A 20,312-nucleotide genomic window follows, 5' to 3' on the forward strand; every position below is an offset into this window, starting at 1 on the left:
ACCCAGGCATTATTATCAATCAATAAAATTCCCATGGGCCAAACTTGAATATTGGGCATTCTGCCGCTAACATAAGGTCAACAACTCAGAGGCGAAAGTCAGAGCTACGCATAACACAAGTAATGTACCGGTCGGAACATGGTGCGCTAAATAATAAAACATAAATCAACGAAGCATCGAGGCAGGTAAATTTTCCTAGAGGAATATTAATAATCGAGGTACTCTAATCATTCGAGGAATCATTCCAGCCCTACATTCTACACCTTTTTGTTGTGAACTGGTTCATTGTATAGTCCTCTAGTCTTAAAGGACAGAACAACAGGTAACAAGGAAGCTGGAAAGAGAATTATACAATTCCATAAGGAACTACGTGAATCATATTTCCATTTTAACATAAAGAGGAGGTCTTTTACTACTTGAATATGTAACATTATGTCCAGCTGGTGAAGGAAGTCTGTCTCCCTGACCCCTCAGTTTGACATTTTGAAGAGACAATGCACAGATAAATAAACTGAAACATGAATATATATTTACCTCATCAAAAGCAGATTTCTATCAAAATAAATGAAATAACAATCTGTGTCCTTACAGAGCTTTGTTGGAGGCTTTAACCACTGGCAGCAGCTTCAGAAGAACCTCCTCTGAAGGAGAGTATTTCTTCAGGTCAAACACATCCAGATCTTTTCCTGATGACACTAAGATGAAAACCAGAGCTGACCACTGAGCAGGAGACAGTTCATCTGTGGAGAGACTTCCTGAACTCAGAAACTGGTGGATCTCCTCCACTAGAGAACGATCATTCAGTTCATTCAGACAGTGGAACAGATTGATGCTTTTCTCCGCAGACACATTCTCATTGATCTTCTCCTTGATGTACTGAACTGTTTTCTGATTGGTCTGTGAGCTACTTCCTGTCTTTGTCAGCAGACCTTGTAGGAGTCTCTGATTAGTCTGCAGTGAAAGTCCCAGGAGGAAGCGGAGGAACAAGTCTAGGTGTCCATTTGGACTCTGTAAGGCCTGGTCAACAGTTCTCTGATGGAGAGATTTTAGGTGAGATTTATTAAGTAATGAAGATTTCTTAGATCTTTGTGTTTCTTTCATCACGTCAGAACCAGAGTTGATGAAGGTCAGATGAACATGAAGAGCAGCCAAAAACTCCTGAACACTCAGATGGACGAAGCAGAACACCTTTTCCTGGTACAGACCTCTCTCCTCTTTAAAGATCTGTGTGAACACTCCTGAGTACATTGAGGCTGCTCTGATATCGATGCCACACTCTGTCAGGTCTGATTCATAGAAGATCAGGTTTCCTTTCTGCAGCTGATCAAAAGCCAGTTTTCCCAGAGACTCAATCATCTTCCTGCTCTCTGGACTCCAGTGTGGATCTGTTTCAGCTCCTCCATCATACTTGACCTTCTTCACTTTGGTCTGAACCACCAGGAAGTGGATGTACATCTCGGTCAGGGTGCTGGGCAGCTCTCCTCCCTCTCTGGTCTCCAACACATCCTCCAGAACTGTAGCAGTGATCCAGCAGAAGACTGGGATGTGGCACATGATGTGGAGGCTTCGTGATGTCTTTATGTGGGAGATGATCCTGTTGGCCTGATCCTTATCTCTGAATCTCTTCCTGAAATACTCCTCCTTTTGTGGGTCATTGAACCCTCTGACCTCTGTCACCATGCCAACACACTGAGGAGGGATCTGATTGGCTGCTGCAGGTCGTGTGGTTATCCAGAGGAGAGCAGAGGGAAGCAGTTTCCCCCTGATGAGGTTTGTCAGCAGAACGTCCACTGAGGTGGACTCTGTAGCATCAGTCAGGATCTCCTTGTTGTGGAAGTCCAGCGAAAGTCGACTCTCATCCAGACCATCAAAGATGAACAGAACCTGGAAGTGTTCAAAGCTGCAGATTTCTTTGGTTTCAGTAAAGAAATAATGAACAAGTTCCACCAAGCTGAACTTTTTCTCTTTCAGCACATTCAGCTCTCTGAAGGTGAATGGAAATATGAACTGGATGTTCTGGTGGGCTTTGTCTTCAGCCCAGTCCAGTGTGAACTTCTGTGTTAAGACTGTTTTCCCAATGCCAGCCACTCCCTTTGTCATCACTGTTCTGACTGGTTGATCTCTTCCAAGTGGGACTTTAAAGATGTCTTCTTGTCTGATTGTTGTTTCTGGTCTGTGTGGTTTTCTGGATGCTGTTTCAATCTGTCTGACCTCATGTTCATCATTGACCTCTCCCGTCCCTCCCTCTGTGATGTAGAGCTCTGTGTAGATCTGGTTCAGAAGGGTTGGACTTCCTGCTTTAGCAATCCCCTCAAACACAGACTGGAACTTGTTCTTCAAACCAGATTTATGATAATGTCGACAAACTGCAGCAAATTGTTCTAATAACACAAAACGTAAAATCAGTAACTAAACAAAATTATTTTCTGAAGATGATGTTAATAAATGTGATTCCATCTTTTCAAACATCAGCAAATGTGTGATTTATCCATCAGGTCAAATCTTTGTAGAAATCCTCTTACTGCTCTGCAGACGGTCAGCCAGCTCCTCCTGCTTCATCCTCCTCAGTATGTTCAGTGTGATCTTCATCATTGCCTCTGTGTTGCTCCTTCTCTGCTCTTCATCCTCACCTTCCAACACATCATCATCCTCTCTCTGATTCTCTGAACATTCTGGGTCATCAGGACTCAGAACCTTCTGAATCTTTTTCAGCTCATTTTTCACAAAAGTGACAATATTGTCCTCCAGCAGCTGCAACAGAATAATAGATGAAGGAAACATCAGACTGAAATCATGGAGCCAAAAACCAGATGGATTTTGGACAGACTGACAGTCCTCTGATCTACAAAGTGCAGCATGGAGATGACTGTGAACAGAACTCATGGAAAAATAGTTGTTGTTCATGTACACACCATAAATATGGAGTCCAGATGTGTTTGATGCTGCTGGGCAGACGGACCACTGGCAACCTCTGAGCTCTGCTGGTCCATTCTATGGAGGAACCAGGAACAATTAGGAAGTCACAAAATATTCATCCAACAGTTAACAGGTTAAATCATCAAACATTTTACAATAAAAGCCTGTAAAGCAGAAAAATAGATCACCCCATAAACACAATACAGAAATGTTAGTAAGAGGAAGATGAACTACAAAGATGAAGAAACGCAACACCAGAATTACCCTATAGACATTTTAAAAAGTTAGTGCTGAACTTGGTCTTCAAACAGTCCACAGTCTCAGCAGATTTCATGCTGGTGGAGACAGTGTCCCAGAGCTTGGGAACAGTGGAAGTGAAGGCTCTTTCCACATAGGTTTTCAAGACAGTTTGGGACATCCATCAGGTTCTGATAGTAGATGCCAGGACCAGAGACCATGCTCAGCAAACTTGTGGAGAAGCAATGCACTAATGCTGTGGTCACCTTCCTCATCAGGATTACCTGCCAGGTGAATGACTCCACCAGCGTGGCCGACTCTCGAGGTGAGCTGCTGAAGATGGCTGATGAAGATGACCCTGAGGTCGAACATGTGGCTCCATGCTGAGCTCAAGCTGCAGTGGTTCGACAAGCTGTTGATGACTGAGGAGCAGCTGCCCAGGCTACCATCTTCAACAGCTGCACCACACTGGAGATCCTGTGTTTTCTGCTGATCATGTTGCAGTCTCCGGCTGCCTCACTTCAAGCTGATGCAGTAAAGCATCGTAGCATGCACAACTTGTGGCAACACCAATATTCTGCGGGGGGTTACTGAAGATATGATGTGTGGAGGACGACAAGATTTCTGGTGACAGCTGGAAGAAGCAGTCCACTAGATAGCTTAGAACACACATGGACATATTTAATAATTGTTATGGGGTGATGTTTATATTATCCCAAGAGAGGGAACTGTTGAGAATAAATAAATACTGTGTTTTCCTTCTATCTAGTTCTTAAGCAAAACCTACAGGAAATGACATGCAAAGGAGAGCTCTGCTTAGAAGAAATGACACACTAGGGAATGCCCTCTTTGGGGCGTAGCTTAGATAGAGGCTAACAAAAGAGGTTACTAACTGTTGCTTGTTGCCATTTTGACTGTTAGCTCCTAAAGGTAGCATGTCAGAATGGACCAGCAGTATTTTGGTATCAATAAATGAAATTCATGAATTCAACTCACTGACTCTTTTTCAACCTCATACATCACGAACTTAGCATGGAGAACGGATAATTCTCTTCAGTAATACACAGAACTATTCACAGATAACATTCCATTCCACCTGGCTGTTTCAGCTTCATGTTAAACTGGAAAGCATCAGTCTTCACACACCACTCCAGACCCAAAGCTCTATGCTTTGGAAGCTTATCAATATCCAGATCCAACATCTTTCAATCTTTAGCAGTCTGCTCTTCTGAGATGGCCTGCAGAACATAACGATAGTTGTTTGTCCACTTTTCCAATGTGAAACCTCCTTTTTCACACAGAGCAAAAATATCTTTTATGAGATGCATAGCTTCCTCTTCTGTGGCTGCACTTTCGAGGCAATCATCAACATTAAAGTTCTGTCTAATACTTTCTTGATGAAACAGAGCTTTAATGTCTCCTATTATGGCTCCTATTGACTCTGAATTTCATAAGGACCATCAGCAGAGTGTTAGTGAGGTTGGGGCCTGGCAGCAACTCACTATTCAAAGATAACCCTAAATACTGCAACACAGTCAAACACCACACATAGAGCTCTCTTTCTTGGATGGTAAACCCCATGGTACCATAGAATGTACCAAATTCTTTCATTGTCACAATGCAAAAGATTCTCAGGAAGATGTTCTGCATACTTGCATGAAGTGATGTTGTTCCACATACTCCACATACTCCTGGTGAAAGTTCTGATTGAACTTCAATCTTTTCCTGAGACATTGTATTCTCTAGCCCTTTTTGCACTGCAGGGTCTGGCCTGGCCCAACCGTTCAACCCGGTCCTATTGGTCCTATAGTCCTGGTTGTTTTACATTGCATTGCAAGGACCCATTGACCACCCAGCCATGTAAAGTTCTGAAGGCATATGGACCATTATCTTGACTGTTAATAACTTTCCAAGGTTCCGATAACCTTGGAGCATTGGTACCAATTAATAGATCAACCTCAGAATATATGGATGGCATGTGAACTCTTGACAAATATGGCCATTTTATTAAATCTTCAGATGTTGCCATTTCATCTTTGTTTGCAGGCATTTGTCTTTGTGTAATAACCTCTGGCAAAGGATAAAATGTATTGCTCTCCAGCCCAGCCACCTCAAGATTACACAGAGAAAATGCTGGACGTATTTTAGCTTGGACCATTGTTCGAAAAAGGACTTGTGTTCGCTTTCCAGTGAGGTTCAGTTGATGCATCAGCCTTTCAGAGCAAAATGTTCCAGTGCTACCTGGATCCAAGAAGACATATATTTTTAGATGGCACATTGTCCTTTCATTACTTTAACATTTACATGGAGCACAGATAGCATTCCATGATCCTTACCAGCCCCTGTACGTATGGCTGCATTCACAATTGATGGTGGCTCCTGTATTCCTGTTTCAGACTCAGCAGAAATTTTCTCTCTTCTTATATGTAGCACAGTTGGATGACTTTCATTACAAGGTTCTGAACAACAAGCTCAACAGCCATCACTTCCTCTAGCTGCAGCATGTTGATAATCAACCTCTCTTGAATCACTCACAGATGTCACAGTGCTGGCCACTACATTCCCCTTAGTCTTGATCCCAGGTTGTTGCCATTGACGACTGATGGATGATGTACTGAAGCTGTAATCTTGTAATTCTCTGAAGAAAGTATCTGAAAAAATCTTGACATGTCACTTGATAAATGCAACCATATCACTAAATCCTGCCTGGTATCCAGTTGTCTCCATTATATCATAAGCTTTACTTTTTCAACACTCTCGTAACTTATATGGCAGCTTAGCAAGGATTGCTCTCATATTTATGGGCATGTCCAGCTCCTGCACGTACTCCAGCTGTTCCATTACATTACAGCAGCCACACAAAAATAAAGAATAACTCTGTAATGCCCTAATGTCCTCAGTTCTTATTGTTGGCCAAGACAAAGCCTTGTTAATATATGCAGTTGCAGCTTTGTAAGGGTTTCGAAAATGTTCCTGCAATAAAGTCTTTGCTACAGTATAGCCATAATCTGGATCCATATGCTGACAACTGCGCACCAGCTCACGAGGTTGACCTTTAGTAAATTGTTCCTGGTAGTGCAGACAGTCCGCATTGGTTGTTTTGATTTCAACTCCTTGTTTGAAGGCTTTAATAAAGGCTCTGTACTGCAGAGGATCACCATCATAAACAGGAATGTCATGTGGTGGGAGAGTCAGACTCTGTTGCTGCTTTACCAAGGCTGCTGTGATTTCAGTTTGTCTGCTCATGATGGTAAGAAGTTCTCCAGGTAATTGTAAACTGTTTGATGGTTGGGTTATATTCTCATTATGTTTGAAAAGCTCTTTTGATTGTATTTGGGTTCCACTGGCTTTATGTTGACACCCCACAGGGTGCTGGTTTGTTGCTACAGTTCTCTTTGGTCTTACATCCATAGGTTTATTTTCCGTTGATGTCAACTTTAATTCACTTCATTGTTTAGTCTGGTTTACATCATCCCTTTGAGTTGTTGGATTTTCAATTTAATTTTTAGGAAGAAACTCTTTTGCTGAAGGGTTCAAACTTTGCTTTAATCCGTTTTCCTTTGTTTTCTTTTACAGTATGAGCTCACTGAGTTTGATGTTTGTGAGGAACATTCCAGCTTTAAATCAAAGATTTCCATCTGCAAGTCAGATTCAGCAACTCAGTTTCCAGTGCAAGCGTCTCTTTTATTTTCCTCAGTTTCTCCTCCTCTTCTTCAATAGCATGTCTTTCTTTTACAGCCTTCACACGGGCCAAAACTGAGGCCCTTTCAGCTGCTGCCTTTAACTTTACAGATGAAGTGATGCTGGAATTAACACTCCTTTGTGAATGTTCACTAACATTTGACACACTGTCAGCAGGATTTACACCATCATCATCATTATCATCATCATCATTTTTGCTAATAGAAGTTTGAGAGACCCACTTATCTACCCCAGAAATAAACTCATTATTAGGAATCATATTTGCTTTAAACCATACTTCATGATTTTCTTTTTCATCATGTGGCAAAAACCTCAGAAAAGATTCATGCAAACATTTGGCATCATCACACAATTTAGTCAACATATCAAGAAGACTTAAAAACTTTGTTTGTTCACCTTTGGACATTTAATCATGAATTTCTTTTCTTATATTACCCTTTTTTTCATTTTGATTTTTGTTCTTTTTGTAATGTTTCAGGTTTTTCAGCAAATGCCTTTCTGTTAATTTAACACTACGTTTTTGAGTTTCCCCACCAATAGCCATTTGTTCAGTCTCAGTATTTTTGTCCATTTCCATAGTGCCAAAGTCCACTTGAAATACAAACGCGCAAAAAAAAACAATACTAGATGAGCCTCAAACGCAAAGAGGCAATGGCCAATATTATTAAACGCCGCAATTACCAATGCATTGGTTTTAATGCACAAAAAAGGCCATCAAAGGTGCAGCATACCTCATAGGGCACCTGTTGACATTCTGTGATTCAATCCACAATGACTTTCAAAGACCCAGGTGCTCCATCCAGCGATATGATCCTCCTCAATTACTGACTGTCTGCCACCACATCCATCCGATCCATTGCTGTGGCGGTCCGGTCCAATGGGTTCACATCCTTTCAGTCACTGACAGTATGCCACTGAGTCCATCCGATCCTTTTGTGCCGTGGCCACAGCCTGATGCTTTAGCTCTGTAGCAATAGTCCAGCTAGCAAACACTTCACCAGCTCATAGCAGCCCAAACTGTCTCAGTCTGCTCCACATAGTCACTTTGTTCACAGACATCGGAGTTCATTAAAATCCAAAAAGGGCAAATTGTTGACAGTATACTAGCCAGTTTAATACCGCAGTGGTTAAGCGTTGATCCGTTGATGTTTTTTTTTTGTTTTTTTTACCCCTCCAGGGGGTCTTTTGTGGGCTTTAGTGTCCCTTATATGATAGTAGGCCAACAGGAAACGGGGAAGGAGAAGGGGGAAGAGATGCGGCAAACGTCGCCGGGTCCGGGAGTCGAACCCGCGATGGCCGCGTCGAGGACTCAAGGCCTCCAAATACGGGTCGCGCCAACCGCTACGCCACCACGGCACGCCGCAGTTGATGTTTTTTTATGACTCGCTGAGTGGCTAACGTTGTACCTGTTTACCTGCATGTAAAGTCAATCCCAGAAATCTTCTTCGTTGTTCACATTCTGAATTTGTTCCAGTCAGATGAACTATTTGTGAACAAATCCATTTATTCCATGATACATGGCAACAGCGTTAACAATGACTCTGCCACAGCGGTAAAAAACTTGTATGCCTTTCCGGGTTCAATACCTGTCAGCTCTTGGTTCATATACTGGAGTTCATAGTCCCATCTAGTTACCAAAAACCCAAAATACACATATTTGGCTCCTATAGAGACCAATGAAGTCCATGATACAATGTTCCTAAGTTGATTATTGGACCATGTAAGCATGGAGACATCAGTGTCATTGATGTATGACATATTAAAAGAAAATAACATAATATTCAGTATAATGTTCCCATTACAACAGAACCCAACAGAACTTATCATCACATGGCCACAATAACAGATATAAAGAGAACAATTACAGCAGTTAGAAACAGCTCACCTCTCTGATGGTGGAGATCCAGGAGATTTAAAGTGAGTGATCACATACTTTGACATGTTGCTCTTAAAGGACACACAGCTGGGTTCTGGTTCTGGTTCTGGTTTGAGTCTCTGATGGATCCTGACAGAAACATGATGATTAAAACTTAATCAGCAAAGAGGAGCAGCAGCAGCTTCATCACCACGTCTGTTCTGGCCTGATATAGTGAACGCTGTGTGAAAAGGGCTGTGGACAGTTAGAGATGGTGACCTCACCTCTGACCTTTGCTCTGGGGCTCATCTTCCCCACACAGAGTGGTTTTAGAGGGAGGGACTCCCTCCTCTCTGTCCTCACACTGATCCATGCTGCTGAATTCACATCAGCTCACACACACTTTCTACCTTCACCTGCAGAGGAAACACACATCATTCATCTGCACATCAACTCTGATCATCCTTTACATCATTAGAGCTGGAAAAAGATCAGCTGCTCCTCCTCTGATTGGCTCTTCTTCTCTGCTTCATATCAGTGTCAGGTGAATGCAGTCAGACAGCAGAGAGGCAGAGGAAGCTGCCATCAGCTGCTGCACTTCTACTATCAGTCCACTAGATGGAGACATGGAGCAACATTTACATTCACTGATTCAACCTGAATAACAGGAAGTATTTTAGTTAGTTAATTATTAAACTCTACAAGTGGATTGTCAGCTGCATCAAAGATTACTTATTTAATATTTTGACTAAAGTGAACACATTTCAACAGTACTATTTGATAATAATAATATACATTAACATTTTAGTTTTAAAAGAAGCAACTGTTGTTTCTGAGTTTAACAGTGGAGACCAGAGTTTGATTCCAGGAAATGAAATCATGAAGCAGTTTGTTCAGAGAAGAAAACAAAGAAACATCAGCTGTTCATTTTTCCAGTTCTAAATAATCTAATAATCCTCCAGATTAACCTTCAAACAGCAGAGAGATGACACTTTCAACTGAAATCAGAAGTGAAAATGTTTTCTAAACATCAGAGAGCAAAACCTAGCAGGAAAGTTCCTAAAGTCAAAGTTCAAGAAGGAAAAAATCAAACTTAAAATTTGTTCAAATGGTCCAAAGATTTGATAAAGAGAATCTGAACAACAAACTGAGACTCAACTGAACCACAGCAGAACCAGACTGGTACCACACCTGCACAGAGATGTGAGGGAACAGAACTGGACTTTTACCTGACTTGAATAACTCAAGAGTTCAAAGTCAAGGTGTGATAAATGTTGTATAACTGATTGTATACCATCTGGTTTGTAGTTTCTTCTTTGAGAACAGCAGAACCAGGAAGCGGGAGGTCTGCAGTGAAACAACAATTGTTGCCACGCTTACATTCACTCTTCTTATGATCAAAAGATACGATTTTCTTTATATATCAGCAGTAAACACTTGAAAGAACATCTTTTCAAAATATTTTATTTATATTTGTTTATTTAAATATTTTACTGACTTCCTCTAGTACAGGATTGTGACAAACATTTATGTCCAGCGTCACACAGGAAGTAAAGAGGTCTGGTCATGTGACCTTTCACACTGGATACATGAAATTGATATTGTTTAGAGAAGACACATGATTATTTTATTTTAAAACATTAAGCAGCTGCCAAATAATTCATTTAAAGCTTCTAGAAGTTAGAAAAAATGTCTGGCAACAATTTTTGCTGGTGGGATTAAAATACACTAATAATTTGATTTATTTAACTGTCATAAGAGACAGAAGTGCTTTCAGAATGTCAAGTTATATTTTCACCATGTTATTCATCCATTTATTAATACCACAGTTTCAGAGAAAATATTTCAGTTGGAGACTAAATATTCATCTTCATTCTAAATGTTTCCCAGCAGACTGACTAAAGACATTTCTCCCTCTTCCTCCTCTATCAGACCTTCTCTGCTCCTGCAGCAGGTTCCTCCATACCTGAGAGCTTCCAGTCTCCAGTGTGGATCCTTCAGTCCAGCCGACAGCAGCTTCACTCCTGAGTCTCCTGGATGATTGTAGCTCAGGTCCAACTCTTTCAGATGGGAGGGGTTGGAGGTCAGAGCTGAGGCCAGAGAAGCACAGCCTTCCTCTGAGACCAAACAGCCTGATAAGCTGCAGACACACAATTCATCACATGATGAGAACATTGAGATAGAACCCAAGGTCTGAACTGGTTATTTTTACAGGAGGAAAACACACAAGAAACTGGAGATTCACCTGTTAATAACATAGAATAGTAATAAAGCTGTATTTCATTCTGTAGATAATAAAAATCAAAATTTATCATTTGTAGAAGGGACGAGAAAGTCTAACAACTGGTTGGAGGAAGAATCTGCAATAATGCTCCTTTGTACACTGAGGATGCAGCAATCTGTCAAGTGTCCAGCGTTACACCAACAGTTAAAGCCTGATCCCCACCTTTCTACATTCCTCTCTTCTTGGTTCTTTCAGCCTGGAGTAAATGAAAACCAGCTGAGTTTATGTGTCAAGACTTAGCATGATTAGCATCATCACAGTCAGACATCTTTCATTTTAATAATCTACTATTGAAATAACATTACATCATCTAAAGCAGCAGTTCATGGACATAAATCTGGTTTCACCAGGATTGAGAACATTTTACCTGAGAGTTTCCAGGTTGCAGTTTGGACTCTTCAGTCCAGCAGAGAGAAGCTTCACTCCTGAATCCTGCAAGTTGTTGTTACTCAGGTCCAGTTCTCTGAGACTGGAGGACTGGGAGCTGAGAACTGAGGACAGAGCTTCACAGCTTCTCTCTGAGACGTTACAGCCACTCAGTCTGAGGAGCGAGTGAAAAAACTCTGTTACTAGGCAATTTTTCAAAATTGCTTTCCGAACAACAATATTTTTCAGAAAACTTTATTTTACTAGGTCTGTTGTAAACAAATATTTTAGTAATCTAGTAATCTATCAATTATTCTTACGATTAATCGAGTAATTGGATAAAAAAATTCTAAAATAAATGAATGCTGCAAGCGGTGTCGTGCAGCCCTCGCAGCTCAGCACCGCTCCGGCCTATTGGCCACCGCGGGGTGCCGGCACTGCCACCCGCCAGCCACTGTAGACCCTCTGGCACAGTTCCCGCACCCGTCCACCAGGCGATATGCACCTACGCATTCGGCAGTGCTCTCCGACGATGCACAAAAAATCTGGCAAATTGGGCAATGAGATATAGCTGTTCCTATAAAAATTGAGCCCAGTGTTGCTGCGGCGCTAAAGCAGCGAAGGGAAAAGGGCTAACGTACGGCTAATTCAATTAATTTTAAAGTTTAACAATAAAGCTGCACATGTGTTTGGGGTTTCTTCAAATCTTTGGGGGCAATTTGCAGTGACCAACTGACCTGACCTACATGTTTTAGGAGATGTGGGGGGAACCGGAGCACCCGGAGAAAACCCACGCAAACACGGGGAGAACATGCAAACTCCACACAGATGGTCTCTGTGAAGACGCAGCGCTAACCGCTGCACCATCGTGCTGCCCACGTTTTTTCCAATTGGGTTGGGAAGGGATCTATTTTCTAGTTTGTCAATGGGGGAAAAAAATCTTTGCCTTTTTAAATTTTCTATTGACGGAGCGTGACATGGCGCCCCGTACACAGAGGCTACAACCTCCATGAGTTTGATTCCTCTTTTCCTCTCTTGCTCGTCTTTCTCCTTCTCTGAATATCATCAAAATCCAGAACATTAGACATGTCTTCACTCTTTAGTTTTGTTTTTTTTGGCTTCTGCCATCGCAGAGTGTTCCATACTCTTTTCCAAAATGAAATTTTAGATTTTTTCTTCTTACCATCCTGCATGATTTTAGTATCCAGATTGTCCAAATCCTCCAGGACGGTTTCTCCAGTGATCTTGGTCTCTTCTGTGGATTCCGGATCGTTGGAACAACCTGATAAAGTTTCTCCTGAGATTTTCTCCTCTGAAGAAACCTCTTGACTAATGACTTTAAGCAGGTCCACTTGGCTCTGTGAATCTTCCTCCTCCTCTTGGGAAACTGTGATGTGTTTTTGTTGTATATCTTCTTCCTCAGGTCTCAGAGTGTCGAGCAGCAGGAGATCCTCTTTCGCTCTTTCCAAATCATTTTTCACACATCTGATCTCCTGCTGGTATTTCTCTGCTTGATGTTTAAATGCAGTGACTTCATTTTCATACCGACAGTTTAGCTCTTGGTACAAACCGTTGACCTTCTCCAGCTCAGCCTGGGCACTGCTTTCCTTGTCTTGCAGGAATTTAATTTCTGTTGCTGCGTTTTGTTGGAGGACAGCAAACTCAGCTCTCATTTTGTCCAGACTCGCCTTGTCCTTCTCTGATTTCTCCAGATGTGCTTTTCTTTCCTGCTTTATTTGCTTCTGGTAGGTTTCAACCTGCTGCTTTAAATTCATATTGTCTGTTTCAAACCTGCCTTTTAGCTCCTCGTGTGAAACATGAACCTGATCCAATTTCTTTAGCATCTTCTTCTCTCTCTTTCTCAGAATTATGATTTCTCTTGCCATTTTTTGGAAGAGCTCCTCCTTCTCAGCTCTCAGGTTGTTGACGAGCTTCAGATTCTCTTTCTCTCTCTCTATGTTGGCGTCTTTCTCACGTTTCACCTCCTGCCTCACCAGAGAAATATCTGCTTCATACTTACAGCGCAGCTCCTTGTAGGAAGTCTTAAGTTGGTCCAGTTCTTCTTGGACAGCCTCAGTTTTCTTTCTCTCAGCCTGTATTCCAGCTACAAATGCTTCCCGGCTGAGGAGGTGGGCCACCTTTAAATCCTCAAACTCCTGCTGCAAGGTCTTCTTCTTCATGTTTTTCACACTGTTGTAAAATTTGGAAGCAATGTTTGCAGCGTAAAGTTCTGCTGGATCACTGAACATCTCTTCTCTCTCTTCCCTCTCTAGTCTCTCTAGTTCCCTCTTTGCCTCTTCGGCCTCGTTGATAAGCGTTTCTCTGAGAGCTTCCTGCTTTTTTATCTGGAGTTCCATCTCTTCCAGTTTGGCCTCCAGCTCGGCCGGGTTTTGGTCGTCTTCTAACCTCCCCTTGCAACAAGACTTCAAATCCTCAAAGTCTTGTTGCAAAGGCTTCTCCTTCATGTCTTTCACATCGTTGTGAACCTTGGAAGCAGTGACTGCAGAGTTAAGGACTCCTGGATCACTGGACATCTCTTCTCTCTCTAGTCTCTCTAGTTCCCTCTTTGCCTCTTCGGCCTCGTTGTTAAGCGTTTCTCTGAGAGCTTCCTGCTTTTTTATCTGGAGTTCCATCTCTTCCAGTTTGGCCTCCAGCTCGGCCGGGTTTTGGTCGTCTTCTAACCTCCCCTTGCAACAAGACTTCAAATCCTCAAAGTCTTGTTGCAAAGGCTTCTCCTTCATGTCTTTCACATCGTTGTGAACCTTGGAAGCAGTGACTGCAGAGTTAAGGACTCCTGGATCACTGGACATCTCTTCTCTCTCTACTCTCTCTAGTTCCTTCTTTGCCTCTTTGACCTCGTTGATAAACCTTTCTCTGAGAGCTTCCTGCTGTTTTAGCCGGAGTTCCATCTCTTCCAGCTCCGCCTCCAGGTCGGCCATGTCTTGGTTGTCTTCTATCCTGGCGCTCTCCATTTCCAGACTGGAGTCCAGTCTTTGGGTTTCCTCATCTAAGATATCCAGATGTGCAGGAGCGAAGCTGCCTTGGGGGTTTTGCTGGACTCCCGTTCTCGCCTGGGGTCCCATCATTTTGTTGCAGTATTGTCCTTTGGGATCAAAAAGGTATTTTTATTGAATTTGTGTCAGTTAATCTCAGTATTAGCCATAAAATGTCCTTCCTGCAGGCATGTTGGATCAGACACGTCTCCATTTAAACACAATTTCCAGATATAATCTCAAATTCAAACAATAAACAAGCAAACTTTTTCATTCTTGTATTTTTTTTATTGTATTTTTTCTACATGCAGCAGTAAAACAAATAGTGGAAAGAGAAACTTTATTAAAACATGAATTTGACTGATTTTTTGCTTCCTCAGAGGCCGAGGTTTTAACTCGGTCCGCACAACGCAAGCAGGACTTTCTGATAATGTCCTTTGGTGTCGTTCTGTTAAAAAACAAAATCAGAAACATTATTGATGTGGTTTGAAACGTAAACATAGAAACAGTTTGGGAAACGTATTTTACCAAGATGTCCTCATGTAGGGTTCTCTCAAACATTGCCCGGTACTCCTCTACGACCTTCTGCAGGTCGACCTCGGAGCGGCTCACCAGGATCCGGATCAGAGGCTGATCACTCGTACCGTGACCCTGGTAAGGCAGAAAATGGACCAAATGAAGTTTTAGTTGGAAATTTTGATTCCTTTTCACGGATCAAACTAAGTTAATTTAAATTATTATGTGTGGTTACTCTAACAAAAACTGTATGTTGCATAAAAAACTGTTAACAATCTTAGAAATCTAGTTTGCCAAAAGTTACTTTCTACACAGCAAAAACTCCAAATCTTACCAAGTATTTTTGGTTTAGTTTCCAGTGCAATTTTTTTTTCTTGGTAAACTTTAAATAAGACAAAACTATATCTTGCTCAAAATGTAACTTTTGAGCAAGATATAGGAGCTTGTTTTAAGTCATTAATTTCTTAATATAGATTTTTTTTTAAAGTTCTAGTTTCACTTTCAGATTATTTTACGTATAACACGAGGAAAAATCATGTTGTAAGTGAATTTCTTGTCAAAAGTTTAAAATGTTCATCTTTTCAATTTTTTTTCTAGAAAATGTTTGTTTTTTCCAACAAAGTTTTGAATTTTCAAATTCAGAAATTTCTGAAACTTTTTTTCTAAAGAGTTTCTGAGATTAAATTCAAAATTTCTGATTTTTTTCTAGCAAATTTTCAACTTTTCAGCCTCAGAAATTTCCCATTTTAGATGAATCTCAAAATTTGAATTTTTCTAGCACATTTTGAACTTTACAAACTCCAAAATTTCAAAAGATTTTCTAGCAATTTTCTGAGATTAAAGTCAAAATTTGAATTTTTCTAGCAAATGTTTGACTTTTCAATCTCAGAAATAAAAATAAAAATTCTAGAACATTCCTGAGATTATGTAAAACTTTCTGAGGTTTCTTGGCAGAATTGTACCTTTGTTCTATCTACACTGGTATTAATACGGCATCATACAAAACAATTTTTACACATCTGGAATTTAATGACAGACAGCTAAAACTGATTTTATGTTAAAATAGCTTTCCATATCACTCCAAACTAAGAAGTTTATTAAAACATGGTAAAATATGAACACTGTAGTCGTAATAATCCAGATTAATCCCTATTTTAACCATGTTTTTAGTGGGATTAGGAGCAGCAGACGCGTTCACTCACCCTCATGGCCCGATTGAGTTTCTCAGCAAAGAAAGCCGGTGTGTTCCAGGCGCATTTCACTGGACATGAAAGAGGAAACTCCGTAAAAATAAAATACGTAATACAAAAATAAAAACTCTGTCACAGACTAAAAATAACAGAGTCCAGATGTTTCTGTGTCTCCCAGCTGTGGAGCTTCAGGGTTCGGCTCAACGCATCCAGAACCTTTTTAAAATGAACAAAAAGGTGAGAAACATTTAAACCAGCTGGATGCTGCTGGGCTGAAACTGAACAAAAAATAAACAATTTTCTGTTCAGTTTGAGATCCAATTCTAAGAGCAAAACAACATATTAGGGCCATTGTAGATAAAGACAAAATAGCTAATTTCTGCCCCAAAAATTCACATTTTTAGAAACATGTTTGAGATCCAAAAGTCAAACATTTTATAGAAAAAACTCAAAATTTTAATATTAATAACAGAAATTTTCAACAAAAAAATGCAGAAGTTTGAGTTTGAAGTCAAAAGATTTGCTAGAAAAAAACTTTTTAAATTAATTTCAGAAGATTTTGAGAAACGCTCAGTTTTGACTCAAGTCTGAAAATAAAAAAAATAAATATTTTTGGAGATCCAGAAGTGAAATATTTTCGAGAAAAAAACCTCTGAAATTTGTGATTTATCTCAGAAAAGTTAAAAAATAAAATAAATTCTGAGATTGTTAAGTCAAAAATTTGATTAGGATGTAAATGTGTAAATTATTAGATTTATAAGGAGCTGCCACATCTAGAACCACCACTAGAGGGAGCAATTCATTGTATTTCTTTTTCACAAATTCAACAAGTGAGACATAAAATTCTAATACCCTGAATATTTAAAATGTTTGAGCTGGAGTGTTAAATTCTCTTTAGAAATTAAGGACTTTTTATATTTCAGTGAGTATACCTGCATTAACAAGCCATTACTAATCATATTATTAGTTGGGAATGGTCTGTTAATGGCAGTACTGTTGTTTATCGTGATAATAATAACACAGAGTGATGAGTTTTGGTGACAGGCCCTCCTACCGATGTCAATGAGACAGTCCTCGATGTTTCCCTTCAGCTCCATCTGCAGGGCTTTAGGCAGCGTGACGTCGCTGATGGCAGCATAATGCTGGAACGCTGGCAGGAAACAAAAACAAAACTTTCATTTCATGTTTGAACGACTGAACAGAATATATGTTGTACTGCTTTTAAATATATTTCTGCTATAAAGTTGAAGATATTGTATTGTTATTGTTGTATTGTATATTGGGGTTTTTTTTCTTGAAAAGCTAAGAATAATTGTTGAATTGGATTACATGACCATATGGAAGAAGATTATGGCCAATTTTTCAAAAATATCAGAATTTTACCACTAATGTCAAAATTCTAATTAATCTAAAAAAAAATAGACTTTTCCTCAGAATTTTAATGCTTTTTTTCTGAAAATGTCAAAAAATCCTATCTCTAGACTCTCAATTCTAATTTTAATCTCAAAATTTTTGTTTTTCCTCATAAATAATTTTTTTCTTTGAATCCAGAATTTTTTGGGAGGGAAATATTGATTCAAACTTTTTAGCAGAAAGTTTGATATGAAAATATCTGAATCCTAAATTTAATCTCAGAAAAATGTACCCCCCCTAGTGGCCTGAATGCTTTCCTGTATGATTAAAACGCAACATCACCTCAAATTATTGTGACATAACTTGTTCAGGTTATTGAATATTTCTCAGCCAGTCTTCTGTTTGGTGCCCAGGTGTGACCCGGTCACCTGTCGGTGCTGCTCCACCTGTTTGTCCAGGTGAAACCCAACAATCAACACTTTCCTGTGACTCACTTTTAGAAAGCTGCGGCCCGCTGCGCGTGGTCAGGATGTTGATGAAGGTCGACACATTTGCTTTGCCGATGCCTTCACCAGCTTCAAACAAAATCTGGACAAGAAAAAATTAAAATAAAATGAGCACAAAGAAATACCTGAATCTTAAAATCTCAACTTCAACACATGAACTTAGGTTTTTTCATACTTGTACACAAATCAAAACAATAAAAATAAAGAAAAATCACAAAATAACCAAAGTTGAATGACTCAGACTGCGTTTCTTAATTTAATTTCTACCTTGGCGTCCCTTTTGGCCAGCTCCATGTCGACCACAGTGTTCTGGTCTCGCTTGGTGTTGAGCATGGCCAGCAGTGCTGTGGTGAAGTCACCGCCGGTCTCTTCCTTAATCACCTCCTCCAGCTCCTTCTGGTACTCTGACAAAATTCAGATCAAAATGTTCAACTTTTAAACTGAACAGAAGAAAATATATGGACAGTCTTGACCAGTGAGAAAGATACAGGAACAAAATGGCTGCTGTCGGGATCGACCTGTATGAGACAGAGCTTCCTCACTGCAAAAACACAAAACCTTAACCTCAAGTGTTTTTAGCCTAGATTCTAGTGTGAATATTTTATTACACTTGAAATAAAATAAAACTAAGTTACAATTAACCAATTCAGCAAGATATATAAGTTTGTTTTAAGTAAACAATTCCTTAATATTGATTAAAAAAAGTTCTAGTTTAACTGGCAGATTATTTCCCTTACAACAAAACATTTTTACAATGTAAGTAAAATTATTTGCCAATGGAACTAGTATAGTTTTCTCATTATTAAGGAATTATTTACTTAAAACAAGCTCCTAGATGTTGCTGAAAAGTTAATTGTAAGTTACTTTTGTTGTATTTCAAACGTACTAAGATATTTGAAACAAAAATTAGACCAAAGTTACTTGGTAAGATTTTGTGTTTTTGCAGTGTTTTCATCTCATACTATTATGTAGTAAACAAAGAGTTGGCCTGAAATCTATAGACGAATACAATCAGTGTTTAAACGGATCAATAAAAGACTCACAAACTCTTTAAGTGAATAACGAGGTTCTGGTGACTGGCAGAGTAAGAACATGTAGTAACAAACACAGGCTACATGTTTGTGTTAGCTAGCAGACAAAAGCTACAGTAGCTATGCTAAATTTGCTAGTTTAGCAGTAAATACAGTAAATATCACAGATATTTTATATTACTATTACACAAAGGTGGATAGAGTTATGAAGTAGTTGTAATGTGCTTTTATTGTTTATAAGTTAGATAGGAACGAAACGAGAGCTAGTTCCTAGCTTCTGGCTTGTTTACCGTTGTCATAGCAACTCCATAGCAACCGCCTGCCAAGCCGACTGTCAGTTACAAAGTTCACGGAAGTGCGACGTCACATGAGAACCGCGTGTAAACGGAGGATTTCATAAAAACCTTGTTTGAAGACTTTCTTTATTTCTTGAATTTCTGCGTAGGATCTCGTCGCCAGAACCTCGACGAGGACGTCCTCGTCTGTTCCCAGACCCTGTGGCAGCAAACGGGACGAAGAAATTTATCAGCAACGCACGGCAACGTTGATCCTAAAACACAGGGGTGACCAAACGGCGGCCCGCGGGCCATATGTGGCCCCTGGGCTGATTTTGTGTGGGCCCCCGACCACAATTCAAAAATTACACTAGCTTATCTCACCAGCACATGGTGGTCAATAGTCATTTAAAAAATGACTTGTTATAAGTGAAATTATCTGCCAATAGAACTAAAACTGTTTCATCAATACTAAGGAATTGTTTTCTTTAAAACAAGCTCCTATTTTCCTGAGAAGTTACTTGTGAGTTAGTATTTCAAGTGCACTAAGATATTTCTGTGAGAATCTAGACCAAAGTTATTTGGTAAGGTTTTATGTTTTTGCAGAATGAACAGGACAAAAACAGAAACAAGATCATCATTTAAACTAAATTCCCCCCAAAAAAGGTAAAAGGCAAAAATGTTGGACCAAAATTAAGGCATTTTTTCACCATTTTGTTGCTGGTGGTCTGGTACCAAAATCTGACGAATTATCCTGAGAGCTTCTTCTTCTACATAATCCCTACTTCTAGATAATTTATGTGAATTAATTTTAAATATTAATATTTTCATTCTGGTCCTGAAAATAGAACAAAAGTGCATCTTTTTATGTTAACATTTATGAATAGTGGCATTTTAAACTTGTTTTATTCTACTACAGATAGAAAGGATTCAGTATTTTTGATCACAGTTAAGATTGTAAATCATTACTGGTTTACCTGGGTGGCTCTCCTGAGCAGGTAGGCATCGAATTGAGCTGGAGGCATCAGCAGAGCCAGAACCACATCCTCCAAATGTGACCTGAGGACTGGCTTCAGGGATTCAACCAG

The 20,312-nt window shown here is 39.9% G+C and overlaps 2 protein-coding genes and 1 long non-coding RNA gene across 3 annotated transcripts in view; 1 reads left to right on the top strand and 2 right to left on the bottom strand.

Moving 5' to 3' along the window:
- The window catches only part of LOC114149757 (NACHT, LRR and PYD domains-containing protein 12-like), a 46,137-nt gene extending 35,436 nt beyond the window's left edge, over window positions 1-10,701 (bottom strand). Inside the window, exons 1-6 of the mRNA XM_028025827.1 lie at window positions 10,677-10,701; window positions 8,995-9,126; window positions 8,741-8,860; window positions 2,913-2,991; window positions 2,523-2,751; window positions 590-2,381 (exon numbers count right to left, since the gene is read on the bottom strand). Coding sequence (XP_027881628.1) covers window positions 590-2,381; window positions 2,523-2,751; window positions 2,913-2,991; window positions 8,741-8,860; window positions 8,995-9,083 — 2,309 coding nt within the window. The 5' untranslated portion in view covers window positions 9,084-9,126; window positions 10,677-10,701. The remainder of the gene's footprint in view (window positions 1-589; window positions 2,382-2,522; window positions 2,752-2,912; window positions 2,992-8,740; window positions 8,861-8,994; window positions 9,127-10,676) is intronic.
- LOC114149750 (protein NLRC5-like) overlaps window positions 1-20,312 on the bottom strand; it is a 1,536,511-nt gene that overhangs the window by 1,003,580 nt on the left and 512,619 nt on the right. The window lies entirely within an intron of this gene.
- Window positions 11,417-20,312, top strand: part of LOC114149825 (uncharacterized) — a 461,125-nt gene continuing 452,229 nt past the window's right edge. The window contains exon 1 of the long non-coding RNA XR_003596591.1: window positions 11,417-11,533. This is a non-coding gene — a long non-coding RNA (uncharacterized LOC114149825). The remainder of the gene's footprint in view (window positions 11,534-20,312) is intronic.

Source organism: Xiphophorus couchianus, chromosome 8, assembly GCF_001444195.1.
Source record: "Xiphophorus couchianus chromosome 8, X_couchianus-1.0, whole genome shotgun sequence".
In the NCBI taxonomy this organism is placed as follows: Eukaryota; Metazoa; Chordata; class Actinopteri; order Cyprinodontiformes; family Poeciliidae; genus Xiphophorus; species Xiphophorus couchianus.